General features: G+C 40.6%; 1 protein-coding gene across 1 annotated transcript in view; it reads right to left on the reverse strand.

Annotated features, from left to right (window-relative positions):
- LOC115786848 (protein sidekick-1) overlaps positions 1–20,263 on the reverse strand; it is a 288,838-nt gene extending 268,575 nt beyond the window's left edge. Inside the window, exon 1 of the mRNA XM_030739306.1 lies at positions 19,050–20,263. Coding sequence (XP_030595166.1) covers positions 19,050–19,221 — 172 coding nt within the window. The 5' untranslated portion in view covers positions 19,222–20,263. The remainder of the gene's footprint in view (positions 1–19,049) is intronic.
- Positions 20,264–23,956: the final 3,693 nt, after the last annotated feature.

A 23,956-nucleotide genomic window follows, 5' to 3' on the forward strand; every position in this document is an offset into this window, starting at 1 on the left:
CTTATTTAGCTTTGAGCACACTGCTCGTCATGTGCATGCATCGCAAGTTAACAGACAAGCAACACACAATCAAGTACATTTTGCCAAGAACTATACCTGAAAAGTAAATTGCAAACCAAAAAACAAACACACACACAAGTAAACAATATTCAAGGTGTCTCTGCTGGGCATGAGGAGCTGTTCACAAATGATGGTTGCTGTAATCAGCATAATGTTTGCCTAGAGCCGTGGAATGACATTTAGAACAGTGGATTATTGGAGCAAAACCCACACACTGGCTTTTACACAACACTATCATATTATTAAGGAAAACGATTACAGATTACCGTTATAATACCAAGGTTACACTGGCCACATAAGTGTTTGTGGTTTCACTGTGCAAGACAAGTCAAACCCTGTTTTGTCCAAAACATTTTTATCATAAATTGGTACAAATTGGACCTCAGAAACTGAGAAGGTGGGTGGCTGTCCATGAATGTAGGGCAGAAATTAGAGCTGAGTGCTGTGCTGTACAGGCAGAAAACTACTCAGGGGTTCACTTAAAAAACAAACTGTCAGGATCTCAAGGACATCAAAACAGGTTAGGTTGTCCTGGAGAGGGCTCCTCTATCTATCTATCTATCTATAGTACCAGTCAAAAGTTTGTACACACTCACTCATTATATACAGGTGCTGGTCATAAAATTAGAATATCATGATTTATTTACAAGTTGATTTATTTCAGTAATTCCATTCAAAAAGTCAAACTTGTATATTATATTCATTCATTACACACACACTGATAAATTTCAAATGTTTGTTTCTTTTAATTTTGATGATTATAACTGACAACTAATGAAAACCCCAAATTCAGTATCTTAGAAAATTTGAATATTGTGAAAAGGTTCAATATTGAAGATACCCAGTGCCACACTCTAACCAGCTAATTAACTCAGAACACTTATTAATGTGCATAATAGCGGAAGTGGGTCTTTTTCGAGGATGCAGCCGGCAGATCCATAGAAAAATATCATATCGTATATTGCCATTCAGCTAAAAAATATCTAGATATTACTTTTGGTCCATATCGCCCAGCCCTAAGAGCCACTATCCTACATGAAACAACAAAGATCCACGAGTACATCAGGAAGATGGCCACAAAGGATCATGTGCTTAATGAGTACCTCAGGCAGCAGAAACCCGAGAAAGAAGAGGAGAAAGAACAAGAACCATCAGGGAAGAACAGGCCTCTGCATGGCATGTACCACTGCCAGATAGAAGTAGTGGCTGATATCAAAAAATCCTACCAATGGTTGGACAAAGCTGGACTGACAGACAGCACAGAGGCACTAATCATGCACAGCACAGGAACAAGCTCTAAGAACAAGTTCGATAGAGGCTGGGGTCTACCACACAAGACAAGACCCTGGGCGCAGTCTGTGCTGAGATGCCCCTGAGACACTCCAGCACATAACAGCAGGGTGCAAGACGCTAGCAGGCAAGGCATACATGGAACACCATAACCAAGGAGCTGGCATAGTATACAGGAACATTTGTGCTGAGTATGACCTGGAAGTCCTGAGGTCAAAATGGGATACGCCCCTAAGCATGGTTGAGAATAACAGAGCTAAGATCCCGTGGGACTTCCAGATACAGACGGACAAACCTGTGATGGCTAACCAACCGGACATTGTAGTGGTGGACAAACAAAGGAAGAAAGCCGTAGTGATAGACGTTGCAATACCAAGGGATGGCAACATCAAGACGAAAGAACATGAGAAGCTCAATAAATGCCTCAGAGAAGTTAGAAAGGATGTGGAAGGTGAAGGTAACAGTGGTCCCAGTGGTAATTGGAACACTTGGGGAAGTGACCCACTCTGGGAGAATGGCTTCAGCAGACTGCAGGAACAACATCTGAGATCTCTGTCCAGAAGAGTGCAGTCCTAGGAACAGCTAAGATACACACTCAAGCTCCCAGGTCTCTGGTAAGAGACCTGAGCTTAGAAGACAAAAACTGCCCCGCAGGGCGAATTGAAATTTTTTTTTTTTTTTTTAGGACCAGTCAAAATTTTGGACTACACCTTCTCAGTCAATGTTTTTATCTTTTCATTTTCCCCCAATCAATCAATCAGTGAATCAATCAAATCTTTATTTCAAACATATGAGTAACATGTACTCAAATTTGATGACAATTTGTTAATATCAATAAATTGTCATTATATTTGAGTAAAACAAAAAATATGTGGTTTGGAAAACAATACCTAACTGATGAAGTACAAGTGACGGCAAACAATTTATGTATAAAGGATGCATGAGTACAAATTCCTGGGTGTGATTTTGGATCATAAAATCCGCTGGAAGCCTCATGTTAGTCATGTAAAAGCAAAAATAGCAAAGAGTATTGCATTGTTAGGGAAAAACAAGGTAAAGGTAACATTGTAAATTGATATTGAAGTCACCCAGACTATGAAGGAACACATAAGGAATCATGTAGTAAACTTCAAATATAAACCAAAATGTGTTTTAGATTTTAGATTCTTCATGGTAGGCACATTTTGCTTTGATTACAGCGTTGCACACTCTTGGCATTCTCTAAATCAGCTTCATGAGGTAATCACCTGAAATGGTTTTCCAACAGTCTTGAAGGAGTTCCCAGAGGTGCTGAGCACTTGTTGGCTGCTTTGCCTTCACTCTGCGGTCCAACTCATCTCAAATCATCTCAACTGGGTTTAGATCAGGTGATTGTGGAGGCCAGGTCATCTGACGCAACACTCCATCATCCTCTTTCTTGGTCAACTGGCCCTTACATAGCCTAGAGCAGGCCTATTCAATTACTTTTTCTTCTCGGCCAGATTTGAAAATTTTGAGATGCCACTGGGCCGAAGACCCCTACTTACATTATTTCTTGAGACTTAACTCTAAATATGCTACCAATTGAACTAAATCATAAAAATAAATAAAAGAATTCACAATAAAGGCTGCGTTCAAGTACAAGAGGAAGGGCGGGAATTTTTAAAACTCTCACAGCAAATATGATTTAATTGCGTTTTTGCAGCTTACGTTGGGTCAGTCGAGGGGTGGGCCAGTCAAAGGGGGTCCGCGGGCCGGATGTGGCCCCCGGGCCACTAATTGAATAGCCCTGGCCTAGAGGTTTGTTTGGGGTCATTGTCCCGTTGATAAACAAATGATGGTCCCACTAAGCGCAAACCAGATGGGATGGCATGTTGCTGCAGAATGATGTGGTAGCCATGCTGGTTAAGTGTGTAGGAGCCATCCACTCACCTTTTCTGTGTCTTACAAAGACATGATGTTTGGAACCAAAGATCTCAAATTTGGACTCATCAGACCAAAGGACAGATTTCCACTGGTCTAATGTCCATTCCTTGTGTTCCTTGGCCCAAGACATTCTCTTCCTCTTGATGTTCTTCCTTAGAAGTGGCTTCTTTGCAGCAATTTGACCATAAAGTCCAGATTCACACAGTCTTCTCTGAACAGTTGATGTTGAGATGTGTGTGCTACTTGAACTCTGTGAAGCATTTAGGTGGGCTCTTATCTGGGGTGCTGTTAATTTGCAGTTTCTGAGGCTGGTAACTCTGATGAACTCATCCTGTGCAACAGAGGAAACTCTTCGTCTTCCTTTCCTGGGGCGGTCCTGATGAGAGCCGGTTTCATCATAACGTTTGATGGTCTTTGCGACTGTATTTGAGGATACTTTCAAAGTTCTTGAAATTATTTGGATTGACTGACCTTCATTTCTTAAAGTAATGATGGACGGTCATTTTTCTTTACTTGGTTGACTAGTTCTCGCCATAATATGGATTAGAACATTACTCAAATAGGACCATTTACTGTATACCCACTCGGCCTCTACACAACACAACTGATGGTCTCAAACACATTAGGAGGGCAAGAAATTCAAGAAATGAACTCTTGACAGGCACAGCTGTTAACTGAAAGCTATTCCAGGTGACTGCCTCATAAAGATGACTGAGAAAATGCCAAGATGTGCAAAACTGTCATCCAAGCAAATAGGCGCCTACTTTGAAGAATCTAAAATATAAAACATATTCTGGTTTGTTTAACACTTTCTTGTTTACTAAATAATTCCATATGTATTTTTTCATTGTTTGGATGACTACAATGCAGACAATTTTTAAGTTTTTTAAATAATGAAAAACCATTAAATGAGAAGGTGTGTCTTTTGATTGGTACGATACAGGTGGCTGACTTCTTTGACCGGGACATCTGTGAGCTGTATGCCATTTCTGAGAAGCTGAACCTCTACAATGAGTTTCGTGAAATCTTGGTGTTCAAATTTACTAAACAAACTCCAAAAAAACATCTTTCTTTACTAATTACTTAATTTATGTTGATGCTTTATGAATTAAACTGAACAAACTGTTAGTCCAAACAGTTCAAAAAAGTCAAAAGTCTCAGTGCTTGCCTCCACTATAAGCTGATGTGTCAGTTGACAGGGTTCTATTGATTCAACTGGCAAATCTTATAGCGAGTATGCTATTTAAGCTGCTTTAGCCTGCCTACCCTTGCTGGTTCCTCTACAAGCAGCTTTGCAACCCTCCTCCACCCAAGGACCAGCTTTTCATGCTGTGACTGGTGTAGTCAATGTCATGTTTGTTGTAACTGAAGCCTGCTCTGTGCTGTAGTCAGAGGGGCTTTGCTGATGCTCTTCCTTCCTCAGGCTTTTCATGTATGCACACAGAAGTGCCACATACAGTTACTGCTGATAAAAGAGACTAGACTGTGTTTTTTACATAGACAGTATAAAAGATGGACACAGCTACTATGATACCATCCATTGGTTGTGAAACCCTGTTTTCAAGTCTTTGACCTATTTGCGTTCACCATCTTGTTGTTTTGAAGTCAGATGTGATGAGAGAAGGGTGGATTTAAATACAAAACTGCATGCTCATTAGCTAATGACTTGTCAGTATCAATTTCTCTTACTGAAATACAGAATGACCAACATTTTATTCAGTTTGACCTGAAATGAATGATTGAGCCTATAAACTCATCAGGAAAGTGTTTGCAGAGGTCAAGTCCGAAGTCCATTTTCCCAGAAACTTCTATCAGACTGGAATTCACATTTAAGGCACTTCCACGTCAATTTCACTCTCCATACCCAAACGCTGCATCCATCTTTTATACTGTTTACGCTTATTTAATTACAGTTAACTGAATATCACTGCCACAAAATTCATTATTTTTGGCATTTTAAGTGTAATTGGGAAATCGGACATGCTTTTCATCAAAGAAATTGATCATAAGTTTGCAGTGTTAATGGCAAATTCGTCAATTTGTGCTACCTTGCTTTCGAAACACAGCTCTGCTCTCTCACTGCCTGCAAATGCTTTTCTCTGTGGCATGACAGCCTTCAGAGGTGACAGTCTAATACTGGTGATGCTATACTAAATCAGATCACAGAGACCACAGCGTGGTGACTACAGGCAGTGAGGAGGCTGCATCAGAGCCAGTGTTTTATTTAATATATTCCATCAGGAATAAATTCAATACTGATAACTGAAAAACTGCTATACTGAAACCCATAATCAGCAAGGTCAATAACAGGTTAGTATATAATGTCTATCACTGTTTCTTCCCTATTCATTAAAGCCAGTAATTTATATGTTTGTGTGTTTTCCTGATCACTGAATTATTGTGTAGAGGAGCTTAGCTTGTCTTCCCTATCAACCTATCTTGAGTCTTGTCTAAACACTAATAGAGACAAACACATTGTGGGCAATAACAGTCACATTGTCCATTAAAAAATAAAGATAAAAATCAAACTGCAGTAAATGAGAAGAACTCATCAGGGACCGAGGTGAATAATGATTTGATGCAAAGATTTAAAACCCGACTAATTGCACACTTTTGTTGAAGGCCCTGAGGGAAGATTAACTGAACAGCTTAACACACTTCATGAGTTATTGTATCAAAACCTCTCTTACAAAATCAATTTAGTCCTGTGAGAGACTCCAAACAACAATGACATGTTGACCTCTAATTTCTTGCAATGAGAGCAAACCTGTAGGTTTCACAGAGTTTTTGTAATGCATACCCAGTGCACTAGGAGATGCTGGACCAGGAAGAGTGCACCATAAGAAGGAGGGATGGAGTATCAGTTAAAGCTGGTATGAGCATCAATAAGAGCCACATCAGCAACAGACAATTTAATGGAGAGAAAAGAGTCCAGGCCAGCTTGTTTGAGGATAAAAATTGAGTCACGTAGCAGAGTCCTATAAATATTATTGTATTATAGCCCAAATATTTAACAGATAATGCACATTTTAAAGTAAATTTACATTTCATAAGACATCCAATTTCCCTTCATGTGAAGTAATATTAGAAGCAAATTGCATTAACGCACTTTGGCAACAGCTACAACTGAAGGGAGAGCTGAAATGACATCCTGCATATAACTGTCTGCGGCCTATAGTTTAATTAAATTAGTTAAATGAATGCTTTTTTTACACCCTTACAAAAAACACATATCACAGTGTAGTATGACTGATTGCATATACCGGGATCCTAACAACTATTTTTAATTGATCATTAACTGTTGCTTTTGAACTCTCTACAGAACACAACTGATTACTTTTAATAACCTTATGTATAATGAAATTAACTTTGCTCTAAACTTTTGATTGTCCTTGGTTGCACCAAAACATTCAAGGTACAGAAGTATCCATACAAATCAACCAATAAACTGGGACCCCATGCATTGAAAACAAATCACTTCTCCTGGTATCATCTTTTAAAAACTGCTCCTCTCAAGTCAATCGCTTCATTTACGCTCTTTTGTATCCAAAGTGATCCGTTTGATAAATTTCATGTCTTTTTTAATAGAGAAGATAATTAAATGTAAAATTCATTAAAGATTGTTATTTTGCTGTCATGTGAAAGTAGCACAAGATGCATGGTGTAATCTGGTGAGGGCCTGCATGAAAAATGTATTTTTACTCACATTAGTATGGTAGTACTTAAGTCATCTCCTGCATTTTAAGACTGCAGTACCAATGTACACCTTTTTTTCCCTCATAAATTCTTCATAAATTAATCAGCGTTTTGTTGTTGTTTTTCCCCAACTGCTACTTTCTACTGCAAACCGGGAATAGTGCACTCACATCGAAAACACTTCTACAGGTAAAGCATGAATCCGATGCTTAACATTGCAAACACATTTCTGCTGCACTCACAAGCATTCAAAGGTAAATGTCATGTCCAGCGGAGTGATGTGATGACAGGCTGAAAATGCACCCGACCGTACAAAACAATGAGTGGCACTGTTGACTGTCGTGAACATTCTGCTGAGTCAAGCACAACCACCACACAGAACATAGCTGAGCCTCCAGGTTGGAATATAACTCAAGATGACTGAGGTTTGAGAGTCTTTGTGTGGTGAGTGTGTGCATGTGTGTTGTGTTTGTTCAGCACAGGAGCTCAGCATAGGGCACTATTGAAAGTTTTGCATCAACAGGCAAACAAGATAATTAATTTCTCTCTTTCGCTCGAATGCTTTCATTTTATTTTCATTTGTTTGCCTTTCTCTCCTTCTACTCCCACATTCACAAGATAAAGTGAATCCTGTGAGAGACGACTTGTGGCTCAGTGCACACAAATTCATTTTACTATAGGATAACAAAATGTCTCTGAGAATGGCGTGTGTTTGTGTGTGGGCCTGTGTGCACACTTAATGAGATGAATGTGTGCGTACCTCCCCTTCCCAATTACAGTGAGTGGAGAAGAGAAATAAGTGGTGGAAAGGAAAGAAAGATGTAAGGCAGGGAAGGATACGAGACAAGAATGATGGGCAACGATTGGAGAGAAAGATGAAGTGAGCAAAGGGGGGAATTAAAAAATTAGATAAAGGGAGTCTGTTAGCCAGCTATTTTCCCACGTCTTAGTCTTTTATTTGAGGAGCTCACTTCATCTGTCTTGACTAAGAATCTTTGATTATCTCTGTTCGTTTCTGAGCAGACTTTTCTCATCTATCTATCTACTCCAGTGACCCCATAAGTGACTCTCCTCCCTCTTTTTTACTTTCCTTTTGAATTACTTTTCTCTTCTTGATTACTTTTCTTCATATCAGCATATCTTCTCATCCATCTGTGGCCATTCATTTCCTAATCCATCAATCAAAACCACCTTTCTTCTCACTTTTTAAAGGAACAGCCTGCCCTGATTATTATCTCCTCAACCCCGAGTAAATCAAAACATTCATTTAATCAGCTAACATAGCAAAAATACATACAACGAGACACTAAATAGTAGTGCCGATTCATTTTGCAATCCAGCACTAGTCAGCACCAAACACAGTACTTTAATACTAAAAGTGATGGCACAAATGAGCAAAAATCCACTCTAGTTGCAGAAAAGTGGGCCCACATGTAGCAATCTAGATTGTAAAACCTCTTATGGTGATCTACCGTGACCCTGACTACCCGGCTGATTCCCTACATGGAGAACCAATCTGCTTAAAAACAAAACATATAATTTGGCCAACATTTGCCTATGTTGTCCAATATGCAACAATATGAAAATATTTAATAATCATCTAATTAGTCATTAAAAAGTCATTATAGATCATAAGCCAGAGGCAAAGGAAAAAGTTGGGTTCCCCCCAGAACTGTGCATCAGTCTAGAAACTAAAGACACATGAACATCATTATTATTTCATCACCATTAATGATGAGACAACAACAGGCACAATAGCAGGGTGTTGATCTGTGCACATGTGCACGCAGTAAATATAAGTCACAACTTTTTTTATTCTGGCCACACACTTCTGCCACACTGACTCTCACCCACACACGCAAACACATACTTCTGTAGTGCAAGCCAAGTCTCCATAATGCTGGTTGGCTCTTCACAGAGGTATGCCTACCTCTACTTGGATCAAAGGACTAAGCTAAAAACCTCTGGCCAGACACACTCTCTCTCATATGCACACACACCCACCCACCCAGACACACACACACACACACACAGAGTATAGTACTTCCTGCCTATTGCTGGATGAGATCAAAAAGGGTCTTTTTTGCTCTGAGCCTATAGCATAAATCACCATAAGCAAACGAGTGTCCAGGAACACACACAAGCACACATACAAAGCCACCCCTCGCAAACACCTGTGGCAGATCAAACGCGTCAAGCTGAGAACACACACCTGCAGCAGGGGCAAAGCCCTTGCACTGAACGAGTAAATCATGCTGCTCTCATACACACAGCGACATACACTCCCGTACTTCTGCTCGGCCAAGCTTGACCTCAGAAATATTCCGTGACTATGCAAAGATCCTATTCAAATAACTTGTGCTGGCCCCATCACGATGAAAAACATATACAAACAAATAAAGAGCCTCATCCAGGTGGATTTGGTGCAGGGAGCACGGGGAAGAGGGCCCTTGATGTTCTTCCACTGAACAACCACTCTATATCACTCCACGCCCCGTGGATACTACAGTTAAAGTGGCCTCACTGAAAGACAAAGTGTAGAAAAGTGAGAAATAGAGGAAGAAAAGACACAGTGAGAGATAAACAGAAAGTGCAGAGAAAGAGAGACAGCCTCGGGTATGATACACTGGATGGTTGCCCGTTTGAATCCCAATACTGACTGAAACCATCTGGATGAGGCAAAAAGAGTCACTGTCTTCACCTCACAGAGAGACTGCTGTTAAGCCTTCAACTAATCTAGTGCCGCCACTAAATGACTGGCAGTACAAGTCTGGGATTTTAAAGGCATTTCCCAGGTATTAGGAAAGTGGGTGTGTGTGTGCCTCTGATGTGTCTCTAGCCACCTGCTATTTTAGCTCCACCAGTTGTTCCTGTAAATAGAAATCTGTTCCTAGATTGCTTTTTGTAACTCATTGGGAAACCTGAAATCTGTGATGTTTCAGTGTCGTTTTAAAGGCGTTTCAGTTACTCCAAATTCTCTCTATACAGTAATGTTTCAGTCAAATGTAATAAAATATTTACATAACTGTAACTGACTAAGAACTACAAACAAGAGATTTTCTATTTTGCTGTTTGCATATGAATGTTTTGAGAAAACACTACTCGCACACAAAATACAGTATGTGTATATTTAAATCTGGAAAACTTGTAGGCAGCATGCAACACTTTGGCTGTCTGCAATATTACAGACTGTCACTGACTATTTACAAATTACAGGAATCTACAGTAAAGTAGCACTGCAACAGAATGTATAGCATGTACTGTGCAATGTGAAGAAAACCACTATATATAAACTCGAATAAATGCACTCTCTTTTACATTATCAATTAATTGGTAGATCTGTAAAGTATCCCTGTGTAGATGCAGTCTTCCAGTAGCCCTACTGAACAGTTTTTCCTATAAGTGGGTTACTATTTTCGTTGTCATGTGTTGCATGTAGGTGACGCAACACAGTACTAAAAAGGTGTCACACTTTTCCACATATCAACATGCGGAGGAAACCTGCTATAACATGCTAAACAACACACCAGAAACTCAAGGAAGAATAACACTGAAATCTAGTACACATGGATGTACACAATACTGCATTAAAATACTAGAAAAATGAGTGCTGACTTAACACATTTGCTCAATCCCAGTGATTGCCAATTATATTACACTTTATTCTGAACCCGGTCATGGACCATTTATGACCAGATATTTCTTAAACTACAAGAGCAATATTGCTAACAGTATCAGCTGCACCTAATCAGTTTAGCCATTACAAAACTACACGATTGATATGTGATAGTTTGGATTTGCTGTCGCTTGCTCCTAACCTGATTTTCAAGTTTCAAATAAAAGACCAACGGTGCTGGGAAGCAGTTTATGCAAAGATCAAAGAGGTCATTTTCATATCGTAGTCTGTAACTAAAATAAATAAAGCTCAACTTATATTCTGTACAGCACAGGAAATACAGAATGCGCTCTTAACTGCTTTGCAGTTTTTAATTAAAAGTACAATGATGAAACTTCTCCTCCTGAATTCTTCTTTAAGATCTACCAAAAAAAAAAAAAAAGACCTGGAGAAAATAATCTGCTAACTAGCTTCGGGAAATATGGTTATAGGCATAATGTCACAGGGTCACACTTACAGCTTTGAAATATGCAGCAAACAACTTTCAGTGCTAATAAACAAAATAGGTTTCACAAACATTTTTCCATGTGAAACCCATCTAATTATTGCCCTGATTAGACGCTAATCCTCATGCGGCTGTCTGTGGTCCTTTTTAAAGGCACTCAGCTGTACATAACTTTGCAGTGATTACTGTTATCACAGGGTTCAAAGTGCGTAATACCATTAAAACCCATAAAATGGACGAAGCTGTCACAGCGGCTTTCATTTATTAGTTCTTGTTTCATCATCCTCTGGCTGCAGCTTGTAGTGTAAGCGATGAAAATATGAAATGAACATGACCATTTGTCATATGTGGGTTTATCCAAAAAGAATAAAGAAAGGCTGTGAGATATTCACACAAACAAGAATGAATTGTGCCAGTTTACTTCTTGACATTTTTAAATATATTTTCCCAAAGCTCCTTTCACAATTGACGAGGTCTTTTGTGTTTGTTTGTTTGGGTTTTTTTTTTTTTTTTTGTCTGGTACCTCTAGTTCCCCTGCTTTTCATATCTTTCTTAATAAGATTTTTTAGAAAGAAAATACCCAAAGGTCTCAAAAGGAACAATCAGCCGAGATTACATTCCACAAAAAAAAAAAAAAAAAATACAAATAACTCAAGTCAGAAAATGCTTTTACTGTTCAGTATTCGGTGTTGTTTTAGCTCAGTGTTGGAGGCTCTACTTAGCAAGGGAGCATTACAGTATTGTGCTTTAATGATAATGTCAAAAATAGGCTGTCAATATGAACCTCAGCTTATTTTAATATACTTCTAAAGTTATCTCTTAATTGCACCTGACTGGCAGGAGGAAGAAAAAAAACATTCACCGCAATGTGTTTCTTCTGTGCATGTTCACGCTCCAACCCTTAAAAAGAGGCTGATCATAATTCACTTTTTGGAATTTTGTTTGTAGTCTCTTTGACTTCGTCTCTTTAATTTATCAGTCTGTTGGTTGCTTGTAATGTGCTGTGAAGTTTAAACCTGCAATGACTTGCTCTTTTTGACCACACAAAGTTATAAACACAAATTTGACACAAACTGTCAACACCTTTAAAGTTGATAGGGCAAACTTGTTGTCAAACAGTTGATCGTGTACACAGTCAGGAAGCTACTACAGATGTAGTTGGAGTTGTGCTTTTGGTCACCTGATGAATGTTAATCCAAAGTCTAATAATGCTGTCTTTTACTCCTTTTTTTGGTCTCTACCACATCTTGGAAAGACCTGTTTCTTTAGCTTCTAAACAGTGATGAGCTGTACTGAGATCAAAGTAAAAGTATCAATAAACAGTTTCAGAATACTAATAAGTATAATAAGTACAGTAGAAGTACAGATCTGTCAGCAGTAGGGCTGCACCTGACTAATCAGTGATTCAGATACTTTATTTAGTGACTTTAGCAACTCAAAAAAAAAATCCCACCTTATATATTAGGATTTTGTCAAAGGATATTGCAGTTATAAATTCAGACTTGACACTATATGCTGCAGTTTGTGAAGTATTACTAAGCTGCTACGCGAGCACTCTGTCACTCCTCAACACTGACAATAACTATCCTTGACAACAACTCCTAATAGCCATTTTGGTTTCCCAATAGCCAGAGGTCTCATAATATTAGTGCGTGACTGGCAATAATTTGCACAGCAGCCACTAGAAAGTCTTGCTTTGACTCTTTGTTGCTTGATCTCAATTAGATCCTTACCAAATTCAAACATTGCATTATTAATTAATTACCTTTGGACACAGCTGTAGCCCTCAGGCAAACTGCTCAAAACCTGAATTTAGAGGTCACCGTCCTATTTAATTCCAATAACAAGTGTTTAACATTAAAGCCAAATGTCAGACGCTCCAACGTACAACATAAAAAATAATTTTCAGGTTCAGACCAGAAAAGAATTTCCCTTCTGACAGTGAGCTGATTTGGTTCCTCTATGCAGCAGCTGTTCAGCAAACCTGCCTGTCCCTCACTTTGCTCTCTGTTGGGTGGATGTCGCATATTAAAGTTGTGACTACCCAGGCATAATATTAGATTTTAGCATATTTTTCCAAAGCTACAGAAAGACAAAATAAATAAATATGAAAGACTTCCATGTGTGTGTTTTTAGCATAATTTGTTAAAAAAACAAAACAAACATTATCTGTGATTAATAGTACAGCTTATAATCCTATGATCTGTTCCATGTTTAATTTATTCATGGGAACAGATTTAACAAATTATCAATATTGCTGCCAACCGTTTTCAGAAAAACAACAGCAATTACAGGCATATATAATGAGTTACCTGCAACGAGCATCTTAAAACAATACAAGTAAAGTTGCAATTAACAATAATTTTCCTCACTGATCATTGTCTTAAACAGTTTCAACATTTTGATTATACAATAATTGAGGAAAAAATGTTCATCACGGTTTACAAGAAGCCTTTTTTTTTTTTTTTGGCCATGTCTTTCAACAAAGTGGCGGTCGCGCCAACATCTTTTTGGACGTGGAGTCAAATAGTCCGGACCCTGTTCCGAACTCTGAAGTATAAGTCAAAGTAAATATTAAATTACTTAGACCATTAGATTGGGCAAGACCACAGCTCGGGCTACAAAAACTAAGTGCACAGTCCTTGAAGGCTATTGATGTAGCTCTTTTCTCCTGATTAAAGAAACATTGCCGATTGCCTGACCAACAAGACTTTGGTCAAATGAGAGCATATTGACCAAACAATCAAACAGTGTGCCAATCAGCCCTGACACTACAGCCCTTAAACACGCACAATTCACTGTATGCGAGTAGGAAATTTTCACACAGGGACATACAATACACATATGAGACGCAAGTTAATAAATCAGCAGCTGAGATAACAAACAGCACTTGCGAGTGATTACACGAACACAAACTTATCTGTCTTGTTGTCAACCAATCAATCTCTATGTCTTCCGCTTTGTTGTGGTTACAACCAATTGTGCATGTTTTGCAGTCATTATCCTTCATTTGGATGACTCACTTAGGAAACATTTTAAAAAGTACTAGATAAGCTTTTTGTGTTACACACACCCCCACCCCCCATCTCACACACATACACAGAGTGGATCAATAACAGCCTCTTCTCCCTATCTTACATAATAAACACCAAGACCTAAACAGCAAAACAGCCTCTATTCCACCTGTGTGGCCTGCAGCAATAGATTCTTTTGTCCCTCGTGGAGAGACAGAAGGAAGAGAGAACCCAAAACCAAAAAGAAGAAAAAGAATCATACTGGAAGAACAAACACCATAAAAAAACGAATCGCAAAAAGAAGCAAAACAGACAGGAAGCCAGAGAGAGAGAGAAGCCTATTCTACCCCGCTTGGTTCATATTTCAAAGCCCTGAAGGATGCTTTTGAGGGAAAACTCCAACAAAATGCATCTTTTTGCAAAGACAAAATACCATTCTGACTGGGCAGAAGCACACACTGAGTAGAAAGAAACACACACACAGCACTTCTGGTCAATTATATCTGTGGCCTTATATGTTGACTGTTTTATAATTTTAACTCACCACATTCATAGTAGCACTGTAGTACAGTAGGAAGCATGACACAACTGACCTCTTTACAACAACCTCAATGACTCACCAAGAAAGTCACATTAGTTATCATGTGTGATTGTGTGTGCTTGTGATCAAAAGCGTTAGAAAAGATGTACCTTACTTTTGTGCACACAGACACAGACACACACACACACACACAAACACACAGGTGATTATCTTCCATTAGGCAACTTCTGTTGTATGTTTCAAACTGCCACTTTGTCCACTTTGAAAAAAAAAAACATTTAAGTGTGATAGAGGGTTAGCATCAGTCTGACACAGACTCACACACATAATGCACACCTGCCAGCAACACATACTGTATGTAGTCTGCAGTCCTGTCAAGACCAGAATCCCTTTCACAAACCAAGCATGCACACAGAAACAGGTAGACACACACACACACACACACACACACACACACACACACACACAAACTCTGTCCCACTCAAACACACACATACCCACACACAGTGCGCAAAGTGTCAGGTGGCAGTGGAAACGTGGTGATTTGTTCCTCCTGACAGACAGGAAATAAGGGAGTCGACCAGGGACCTCACTTCCTCTAAGACCTGACTAACCTGACATCTATCAGGCAACCCCACTCTCACAGACACACACACACACACACACACACACACACACACACACATTCACACTGTCCTCCAGTGTTTGGTCTGCTCTGAAACACATGCCCGCGCGCACACACACACACACACACTTAAATTCAACATCCATCAGGCTCCTAAGTCCCTGCTGGGGCTCCAGAATTCGAATGTGGCATTAAATACTTGTGAGCAAAGAGAGAACATGTGTATAACAAGCACTACATGTACATTTTAAATTGTATCAAAATTCCCAGGTTGCAAGCCAAAGTAATGAAAGGTGCAATAATAAGTCTGGTAACAAACAGCCTCTAATACAAATTGCTTCTACTGTTCTTAAAAGATTGCTTTTTTTTCTTAGCTGTAAGCAAAGGTTGCCACGGAAAAGCGAGACCATCAGTGGAAGATGATGAAAAATTGAAAATACCAGCATAATATTCATGAGACTGTCGGTGAGGTTTCAAAAAAACAAAAAAAAAAAACACGATAAGTGCAGCATTGACAATGATAATCATTTAGATGAGCCTTCTAATCCACCCTCTCCTCATTACACCAAGGTTAAGCAAATTTCCACGTCTGCTTTCACTGTTTGACACTGATGAGAGGGAAGGACTTCAGTGTGTACGTGAGAGTGGAAGTTTGTGCATCAAACTGCATGCTAGTCTATTCGATTTGGGTTTTGACATCATGCTCTGAACTTTCCCAGCCCACCATATAATGTCCTATCTCTGACCTCAATTCACTTAAGCATGCCCAGTGGTCCAATCAGCACCAAGCACCGGCTTTGCAGAGCCAATGGGATGCGTCATATCAAACCTAATCATGCGCTGATAGATCCACTAAGTGGGTCAGCTTTGTGGTGAAAGTCTAAACTCAGCGTAACTGACGAAGGAAGCAACTTCAAAGTTCATGGTAGGAAAGTAAACTTTAGTAAGTTCCCTAAAAATTTGGGCTTCCAGTTTATATTTTGTGCTTCAGAGAAAAGCAGTGGTTTAACAGCTGGCATGCTGGAGTCAGATTCAAGCCAGAAAAAGCTGCATTTTATAAAGTGGACCGATAATGCTTCTATAGGTCCAGTTTAATTATATATCTATTTTCTTTTGATATATGATATATACATTTTTTTCTACTCTGGTATATACTTAAAATAGTTATCGCAGGCACACAGCTCTGGTTGCAAGCACAGCAGCTGCTTTTCAAACCTTTTATTTACAAGGGGCAGCCAATCCAGATAAAGATGGTTTAAAGGGAGTGGCTGTAAAGGGAAAGGAGCTAAAACAGCTTGTTTCAGACAGATGATGAACAGCTGAGGCATTTTACCAAGATAAATAAGGATTATTTTGAACTGTGACTCATAAAAAGCTAGTCCAGTAGAATGGAGCTGGAAGCATTTGGCACTATGATTTGGTAGTGAAACTAAAAACAAGGATGCTTTTAGGAAAACCAAGAAATCTTTGCAGAGTTTTCATCTCTGAACAACTATATTAAAGACAGTAAAGCTTTCTGGACTCCCTCTGTTATTGATGCAGAATATGATTAACATTTGGAAACACAGTGAATGCGACCTATCCTTGACTTCACCAGAATATACGTAAAGTCTACAATGAGGCTCTGTCTGAATCCATGCTGGAAATGTGAATCAGTCAAACAGCTGTGGAGCAGAACCCACTCTGTGACAGGGAGGCAGAGGTTGGAGAATGGGGGTGGGGGAGGTAAGTTATGAATAAAGAAGGGAGGGTGGAGAGGTGAGCAGATGAGAGAGGGTGGGGTGGGGGGACAGTAAAATGCTGCCGTCACTTAAACTCTAAAATGAAAGATCGATGAGCTTATTTAAATGTGCTCCCAGAGACGAGAGTTGGCTCATATAAACCCCTCGCATTTATGAGGACGGGTGTGGGCATCGATTGACTGAGAGAAAGGAGGAGAGAGAGTGAAAGGGGTGGGGGCTCAGGAAGCTCAACCTTGGCTCATGAATTTCATCCTTTTCCTCCTAAAATAAAAAGTCCTGATAAATGCTTGGGATAACGGGGTCGGAACCTGGAAAATCTACAGCCTTCGATTGGCCGCCTGGCACAGCTTATCAAATCAATAACCCCACCCCCACCCCCTTTTCACTACAACCAGCCTCATCACCAGTCTGTTTCACTAATTTCCAATTCACCCTCCTCCACTCCTTAAGCCCAGACAGCTGAAAGGGGCTGGTGGGCTTGATGGTGGGAAAATTGGGGGGTGGGGGCGACTAACTTGGGCACTGGTGGTGAGACCTTGACATTAACAGGAGGACAGAAGGAGCTGACTCTGCAGCCACTGGAGGGAGGGAGAGAGCGAGGGAGGAAGATGGGAGAGTGTGACGACTGGGGAAAGAAGAGAGAGGAGAGCAACTTTTGACATGCACAGAGGTGTTGTCATACCGTCATCATTGATTGAACTGCAGGCACAGCTTTGTGAGTGACAAGTACTGTGCACCACATTCCTCCTCCAACCCACCCCGTCCATTTTTCTTCGCACCCCCTTTTCCTAACCACTCCCCTCTCCCTCCTCTACTCCTTCTTACACCACCTCCTTCCCCTCTCATCCACACTCTTGACTTTCTCACCCTCACCCCATTCCTCCTCTTCACACTCATGGGGGCAGTTTTCCTGCACTTAAACTGCACACATATCCTCCATGCGTTCACAAATAGCACACCCCCACTTCTCTTTCACACACACACACATGCATGCACAGACATTCCTAAGACCCCCCCCCCTCTCAGCCTTACGTTTTGCCCAGCACACCATCTGTGACCCAGAGAAAAACTGTGTGTCAACACTAGTCTGACCTTTTCTCTGCTTTTGTTTTCCCCACTCTCACATGCTCCTATGAGGTGCATAAAAAATATTCACATTCATTGCACAAACATCACAGTTTCTCTCCACTGTGGTGACAAAAAAAAAAAAAAAAGCAACAACATTTAGATACTTATAACAAGGCAACCCACCATTTCCAGCTTTGGTAAGGGATCAATATCTCATCATATCTGTCTCCTTTCCTGTTGCCATATTCAACAATTACTCCACTCAGCACGCAGCTACAAGTCACACATACTAATCCAGACACCTGCCCAAGCAACAGGGTCAACACTGGAATGGGATACAGCTTAAATGAACACAATGTGTGATGCTGCGTGTGCGTGTGCGTGTGTGTGTGTGTGTGTGTGTGTGTGTGTGTGTGTGTGTGTGTGTGTGTGTGTGTGTGTCTACGTGTTTGTGTATTTGTGCATTTTTGTGCCAAATCAAGAGCTGTAGCTAAGCAGGTCACTGAATAAGAGGGAGATTATCAGTGCCTGGAAACTGTGACACTAACCCCCCACACCCCATGTACATCCTCAATAACTTAATCCTGCGATTTACAGTATGAATGGAAACAATAATAATAATTAATGCATGCGCTGCACAAAGTACCTAGCCTCTTCTGTCTCTCTCACAACAAGAATTTAATCACCAAAAAACGTTTGCCCCATAAAACCACCCCTTCTTTTTTCCCCCTCCTGCAGACATAGACATATCCCAACTACCCGAAGTGATAAACTTGATGTGATAAATCACTGTATTTCCAGTTTAGGGGTTGCCATCTCAGTTTGCCCCTGTTCAGCAAGGTTCCAGTGACAAAGGGGTCTGTATGGAGGCGTTTATTTAAACAATATGCTTTCTGCTTACATCAACTAAAAAATATATGAATATATCTAATTAGGAATATTCTTATTTCGTGTGCATCATCTGTCATTTGGGAGTTCAGCTCATACCTTGGCCGTGCAACATGTGGCAGTTGCTGCCGAGAAGGAGCAGGAGAAAGAGAGGCAGACACCGGTTCACTCTCCGGGTCGTCACGGTTCTCATCACCATCTTCTCCCGGCTCCCTGTAGCGGTTCCCTCCACCCGTTCCAGAGACCCCTCACGGCTAATTCCCTGCTTCATCCTGCGAAAAAAGGGTCCGCTTCTTGTGCTTTACTTCTGCAACTCTCTCTCCCCTCCGCACGAATGAGAAGAAGTCCGCACGGACAGCGGTGGCGGTGGTAGGGAGGACAGGCTTCAGCGCCGGCAGCTCTCTCCTTCCCGGGGAAGCGATGATGAGAGCTCCGGGAGTTGAACGATGTCACTGCTGACAAACTCCCAACTCTCGCTTCCTCGCTCCGGAGTCCAAAACTAAGTAGGCTGTGGGGGTAAGAAGGCTCGGCAAATAGGCTGACTGACTTTCACTCACTTATCTGGGGCTTCACGGTGTAACGGAGCCGTGATCTCTAACTGCGGCGTTTCAGCGACCTGTGATCGCCTACCTCATTTTCATCTGGATTGATCGAGTTAATACATTAGAGTGTGTTTAGACTTATCGGCTTATTCTCTGCTATCGACCTCAAATCCGCGCTTGTTTTGATGTCTTCACCGGGGATTTGTCCCGCGGGTCATTTAGCCGTTTACACGGTGGTCGCATTAACAGAGAAGCGATAAAACACCTAAGTTATCCATCCGTAGACTGCACGTATGGGTGCATGCTCTGGAAAAAATCAATCCAGTAATTGATTTCTGTGAATACCCAGGGATTTGCTCCGCAAACAAAGTGTGCAACGGGCGCTCCGACTCTTTTTTTTAAGGAAGAAGCGTGGGCTGCAGTCTGTTATCTGAGCAAAACTTAAGATATCCAATTTGACTGTTAACCCGAGTGTCTGTGGGTCGAAATTATGTCCACTCTTCTCCACAAGGACACTCTTTCCCCACGCACACACACCACACGCAGGCTAACTTGTGCCGTACTGCGCCGCAGCTCGGATTACACGGAAAAATGACACAACAGGTTCGCCAAAAAATAATGGCATTTCAAGTTTCGCAGGAACAACGGAGAGTTTTCTACCTTAGTGTACGCGCACTGCTGAAAAGGCGTTACTACAAGACAATAAAAAGTAGCCGGTTTTAAGTGAAAAAGCCCCTACAGAGAGAGACGGTAATGTTACTCTCACTGCTGTTACTGCGACACTGGAGCCTCTCTCGCTTTTTTATCCAGTCTCCAACGGTCCCCCAGAACCACGCTCAGCCCCCGGGAAAAAAAAAAGAAAAAAACTACTTCAAATATACGTTTTTAAAATATTTTTTATCGTTGTCCATACGTACTCATGAGATTTTCTATCCTCAGTTTGCGGTGTTTTTTTTTTTTTTATTTGCAGGTTTCTTCCGTGTCGGAACCCTGTTGAGGCTTTGGGAGCCGACTGGGGCGATGCGTCTCCCTCCACTGAACACCTGCCACCCTCCTCTCCTCCGCACAGCCTTGGGGGGAGAGAGAGAGGACTGCTGTTTAGCCTTATTCAAGTAGCTCCTGCCTACGCAGTCTTTAATCAACGCAAACTAGTTTTTATATTAGTTTAAAGCGACTTTTTACACCGGTATCCTCTCCCTTAATCTCTCCCTTAATCTATCCCAAACTCAAAAACTAAACTTCCATTCACTATCATCCGTCGCTGCTGATTGGTGGATCTCACAATTTCCACCGTTGCTATTGGACAGTCCAAACCGGGGGGCGGGAAACACAGCCAGCACCGAGAGCGCAGTGGACGGCGCCCCCAAACATTTCCCCGCCACACAAACACACACACACATTCACACGCATACAGACACACACACACACACACATGCAGGTTTTCGCAATAAGCAGATAACCATTTACTATTTAGGGATTTTAGAATATTAGTTTGGTTATTTATTACATATTAGGGAATATGTATAAGTGGCTGGGGAGACAATAATAGGCAGGACTGCAAATGAAAGGGAGCTACCCTGGGGAGTTTCTTTCACCTTGCTAACTTCAAAGAAATTTCTCTATGTATTATTTGACTAAGGAGGAACTCTCTGAAGCACCGCTGGTGGTGCAGCTACATGCATATCACAAAATAACTGCCTGGAGCTATATCTTACTACTAATGATAACCTAGTTTCTTCCATGGTGAGGGTCATTAAATGGCACATTAATATTAAAGTCTACAACACAGTGACCTTATCTTTTATTGCCTCAATAAATCCTCAGAGACAGACTTACCATCCCCCGAGAGTCCAAATAGTCTTCCTGCGTTGTCTAGTTGTCCCCAGTGAGCTCTCCCCAAGAACCTATATATCAGCTCATTCATTCATCTTTCTATCCAGATTCATTTGGCAATTGTCTTCTAACCTTGTTTCCAGTAAAATGGTCATAATGCTATGTTGAGTTTCCATTGGTAGCTTAATCTGCAGTGCTGAAGCTCAGATTTTGTTCTGCATTTAACATTAAAATACCAAAATTCCTATTAATTTATATGGAGGAGTGGTTTCACCCCTTCAAAATGTATTATTTAAAATGTTGTTTGTGTAACATGAGTTTATACTTGCTTTTTCAGTTAAATAGTTTCCTTCTGCCCACAGAAATGGCACCCGGAGAGCAGTGAGAGTGAACCAAAACAGTCTAGTTGTGGTAATAGAGAGGTACAGATTAACTGTGGGTCCGCCAGCACAAGCAACCCCCGTCACCTTGTTTAGAAATTGTCATTTGATACTTTTTATGATAAAAAAAGAAACTGGTTATTACCACTTTAAGTGTAATGCCACATATAGAGTGACTTGCTCATTGTACACTGATGGCATTCTTTCCTTCTATCAATACAGGTCCCTGAACCAAAGTTCAGATCAGTTGAACTTGGCGCACGCACGCACACACACACACACACACACACACACACACACACACACGCACACACACACACACACACACACACACACACACACTTTGGTTACTTGTCATTGCTACAAGTCACTGAATTTCAGTAACATTTCTTGGTCTCTGGTTCCCACGTCACAGCTAGGTTCTTCCAGTTTGTACGACCACTTTAGAAGTTTGATCGTGCAGGCCCAATCGCTACCCTGCTGAACACCTAAAGGTGTTTGAAATGACAATGATCTGCACAATGTTCTCTAGATATCAAGGGACACTGAAGCTTTTCAAGCAGCTTGTACTGACCTACTGCTAACCTGGCATAGTAGCAGCAGTAAGGCCTTTACCTACTTGGTTGTACATTAGAAAAGATTTATAACGGCTCACCAGGGAAATCTTAGATTCATTTTCTAACTTTACAAGCTGCTAAGAATTCCGCTACTGCACACCTGGCTGACATGTTACACGCTCTCTGCTCACCAGTTGGTATTTGCAGCTTTGGATCTTGTCTTCCTTGCCCACCCCCTCAGTCACCCATCTCCACCGATCTCCACACCAGGCAGGCGGCAACATGTTTGTAAATAGCGAAATACTGCTCCTACATTTTGGATGTCTGCCAGTTGCTATGATACCATCACCATTTTCACAACCTTCGAGCCTGCTCAGACACAGCTATGGCTTTTGTCTCTGTCTGATGGGGCTACTTTCATTTGTTTTTAACCATGAGTTAGTTTTTTTTATTTTTGAGCAGCCTTCTGCGCCACTCTGTGTGGTGCCCTTGAGTCAGAGCAAGTTCTTTTTTTCCTTTTTCTTTTTTGGAATAAATTAACATGCTTTAAATCCAGTGATCCCCCCTGGTCACCTCTGACCTCCACTTTCCCTTCAGACTGTTTCTGACTTCTTTCAGATCTCCAGTGCTAGTCCTCTGCAAGCCCATACTTTTAATAAAGCTGTCTTATTTACAGTCCTTGACAGTCTGTCCCATTTCAGTCAGGGTGGTTCATGGATATTGCACTAATGCTGTGTGAATGTAAGAAGCATTTTAACACATTTAACTGCAGGGAAAATATTCTCCAGAAGTGACCTGAATTAAAAAGTGAAAAAAAAACAAAAAAAAAATAAAATAATTAAGGAAAATGTCTGAGGTAATAAGTTGTTCATATTTTACCCTCTGGTGTATCAGGCTGGATTTTATTTAATAAAAAAATCTTGTTAAAAAAAAAGATGGATTTTGAAGCAAACTTTCAAAATTCTTCTCAGTTGTTCAGTTAAGATACACCTATTAATTACTAATAGCTACTCATAAAAAGGAACAACTCACCCACAGGCTACAAATCATAAAAACAAGACTTAATGGCATGCTGATATTTGCAGGTGATCTATCTATCTATCTATCTATCTATCTATCTATCTATCTATCTATCTATCTATCTATCTATCTATCTATCTATCTATCTATCTATCTATCTATATATACACACATATGTACATAGACAGCCCACAGCAGCTTTAAATAATTTTTTCATTTAGTATTTCTTAAATTCATGGTTATATATCTGCCCTTTTGTCTCTCAACAGAAATGTGTCCACACACACACACACACACACACACACACACACACACACACACACACACACACACACACACACACACACACACACACACACACACACACACAAACCTTTCTGGTACACAGGTTTTAATTCTGAAGCCAATTTAGCTTCCAATTACCTGTGTATCCAGTACAATTACCACTGCATTTTCTACCCTCAATCTATCCATTGCTCTCTATCACCAAAGCATCTTGTTATGACTTCTCACCCAGGGAGAAACACATATAATTACACACACACACACACACACACACACACACACACACACACACACACACACACACACACACGTTTATACACATAATATTCATCATGTAAGGTCACCTCAGACGGATATTTAACCTGCAATCTGCACAGATATCTATCTCA

The sequence above is a fragment of the Archocentrus centrarchus genome, chromosome 1 (genome assembly GCF_007364275.1).
Source record: "Archocentrus centrarchus isolate MPI-CPG fArcCen1 chromosome 1, fArcCen1, whole genome shotgun sequence".
Taxonomy (NCBI): Eukaryota; Metazoa; Chordata; class Actinopteri; order Cichliformes; family Cichlidae; genus Archocentrus; species Archocentrus centrarchus.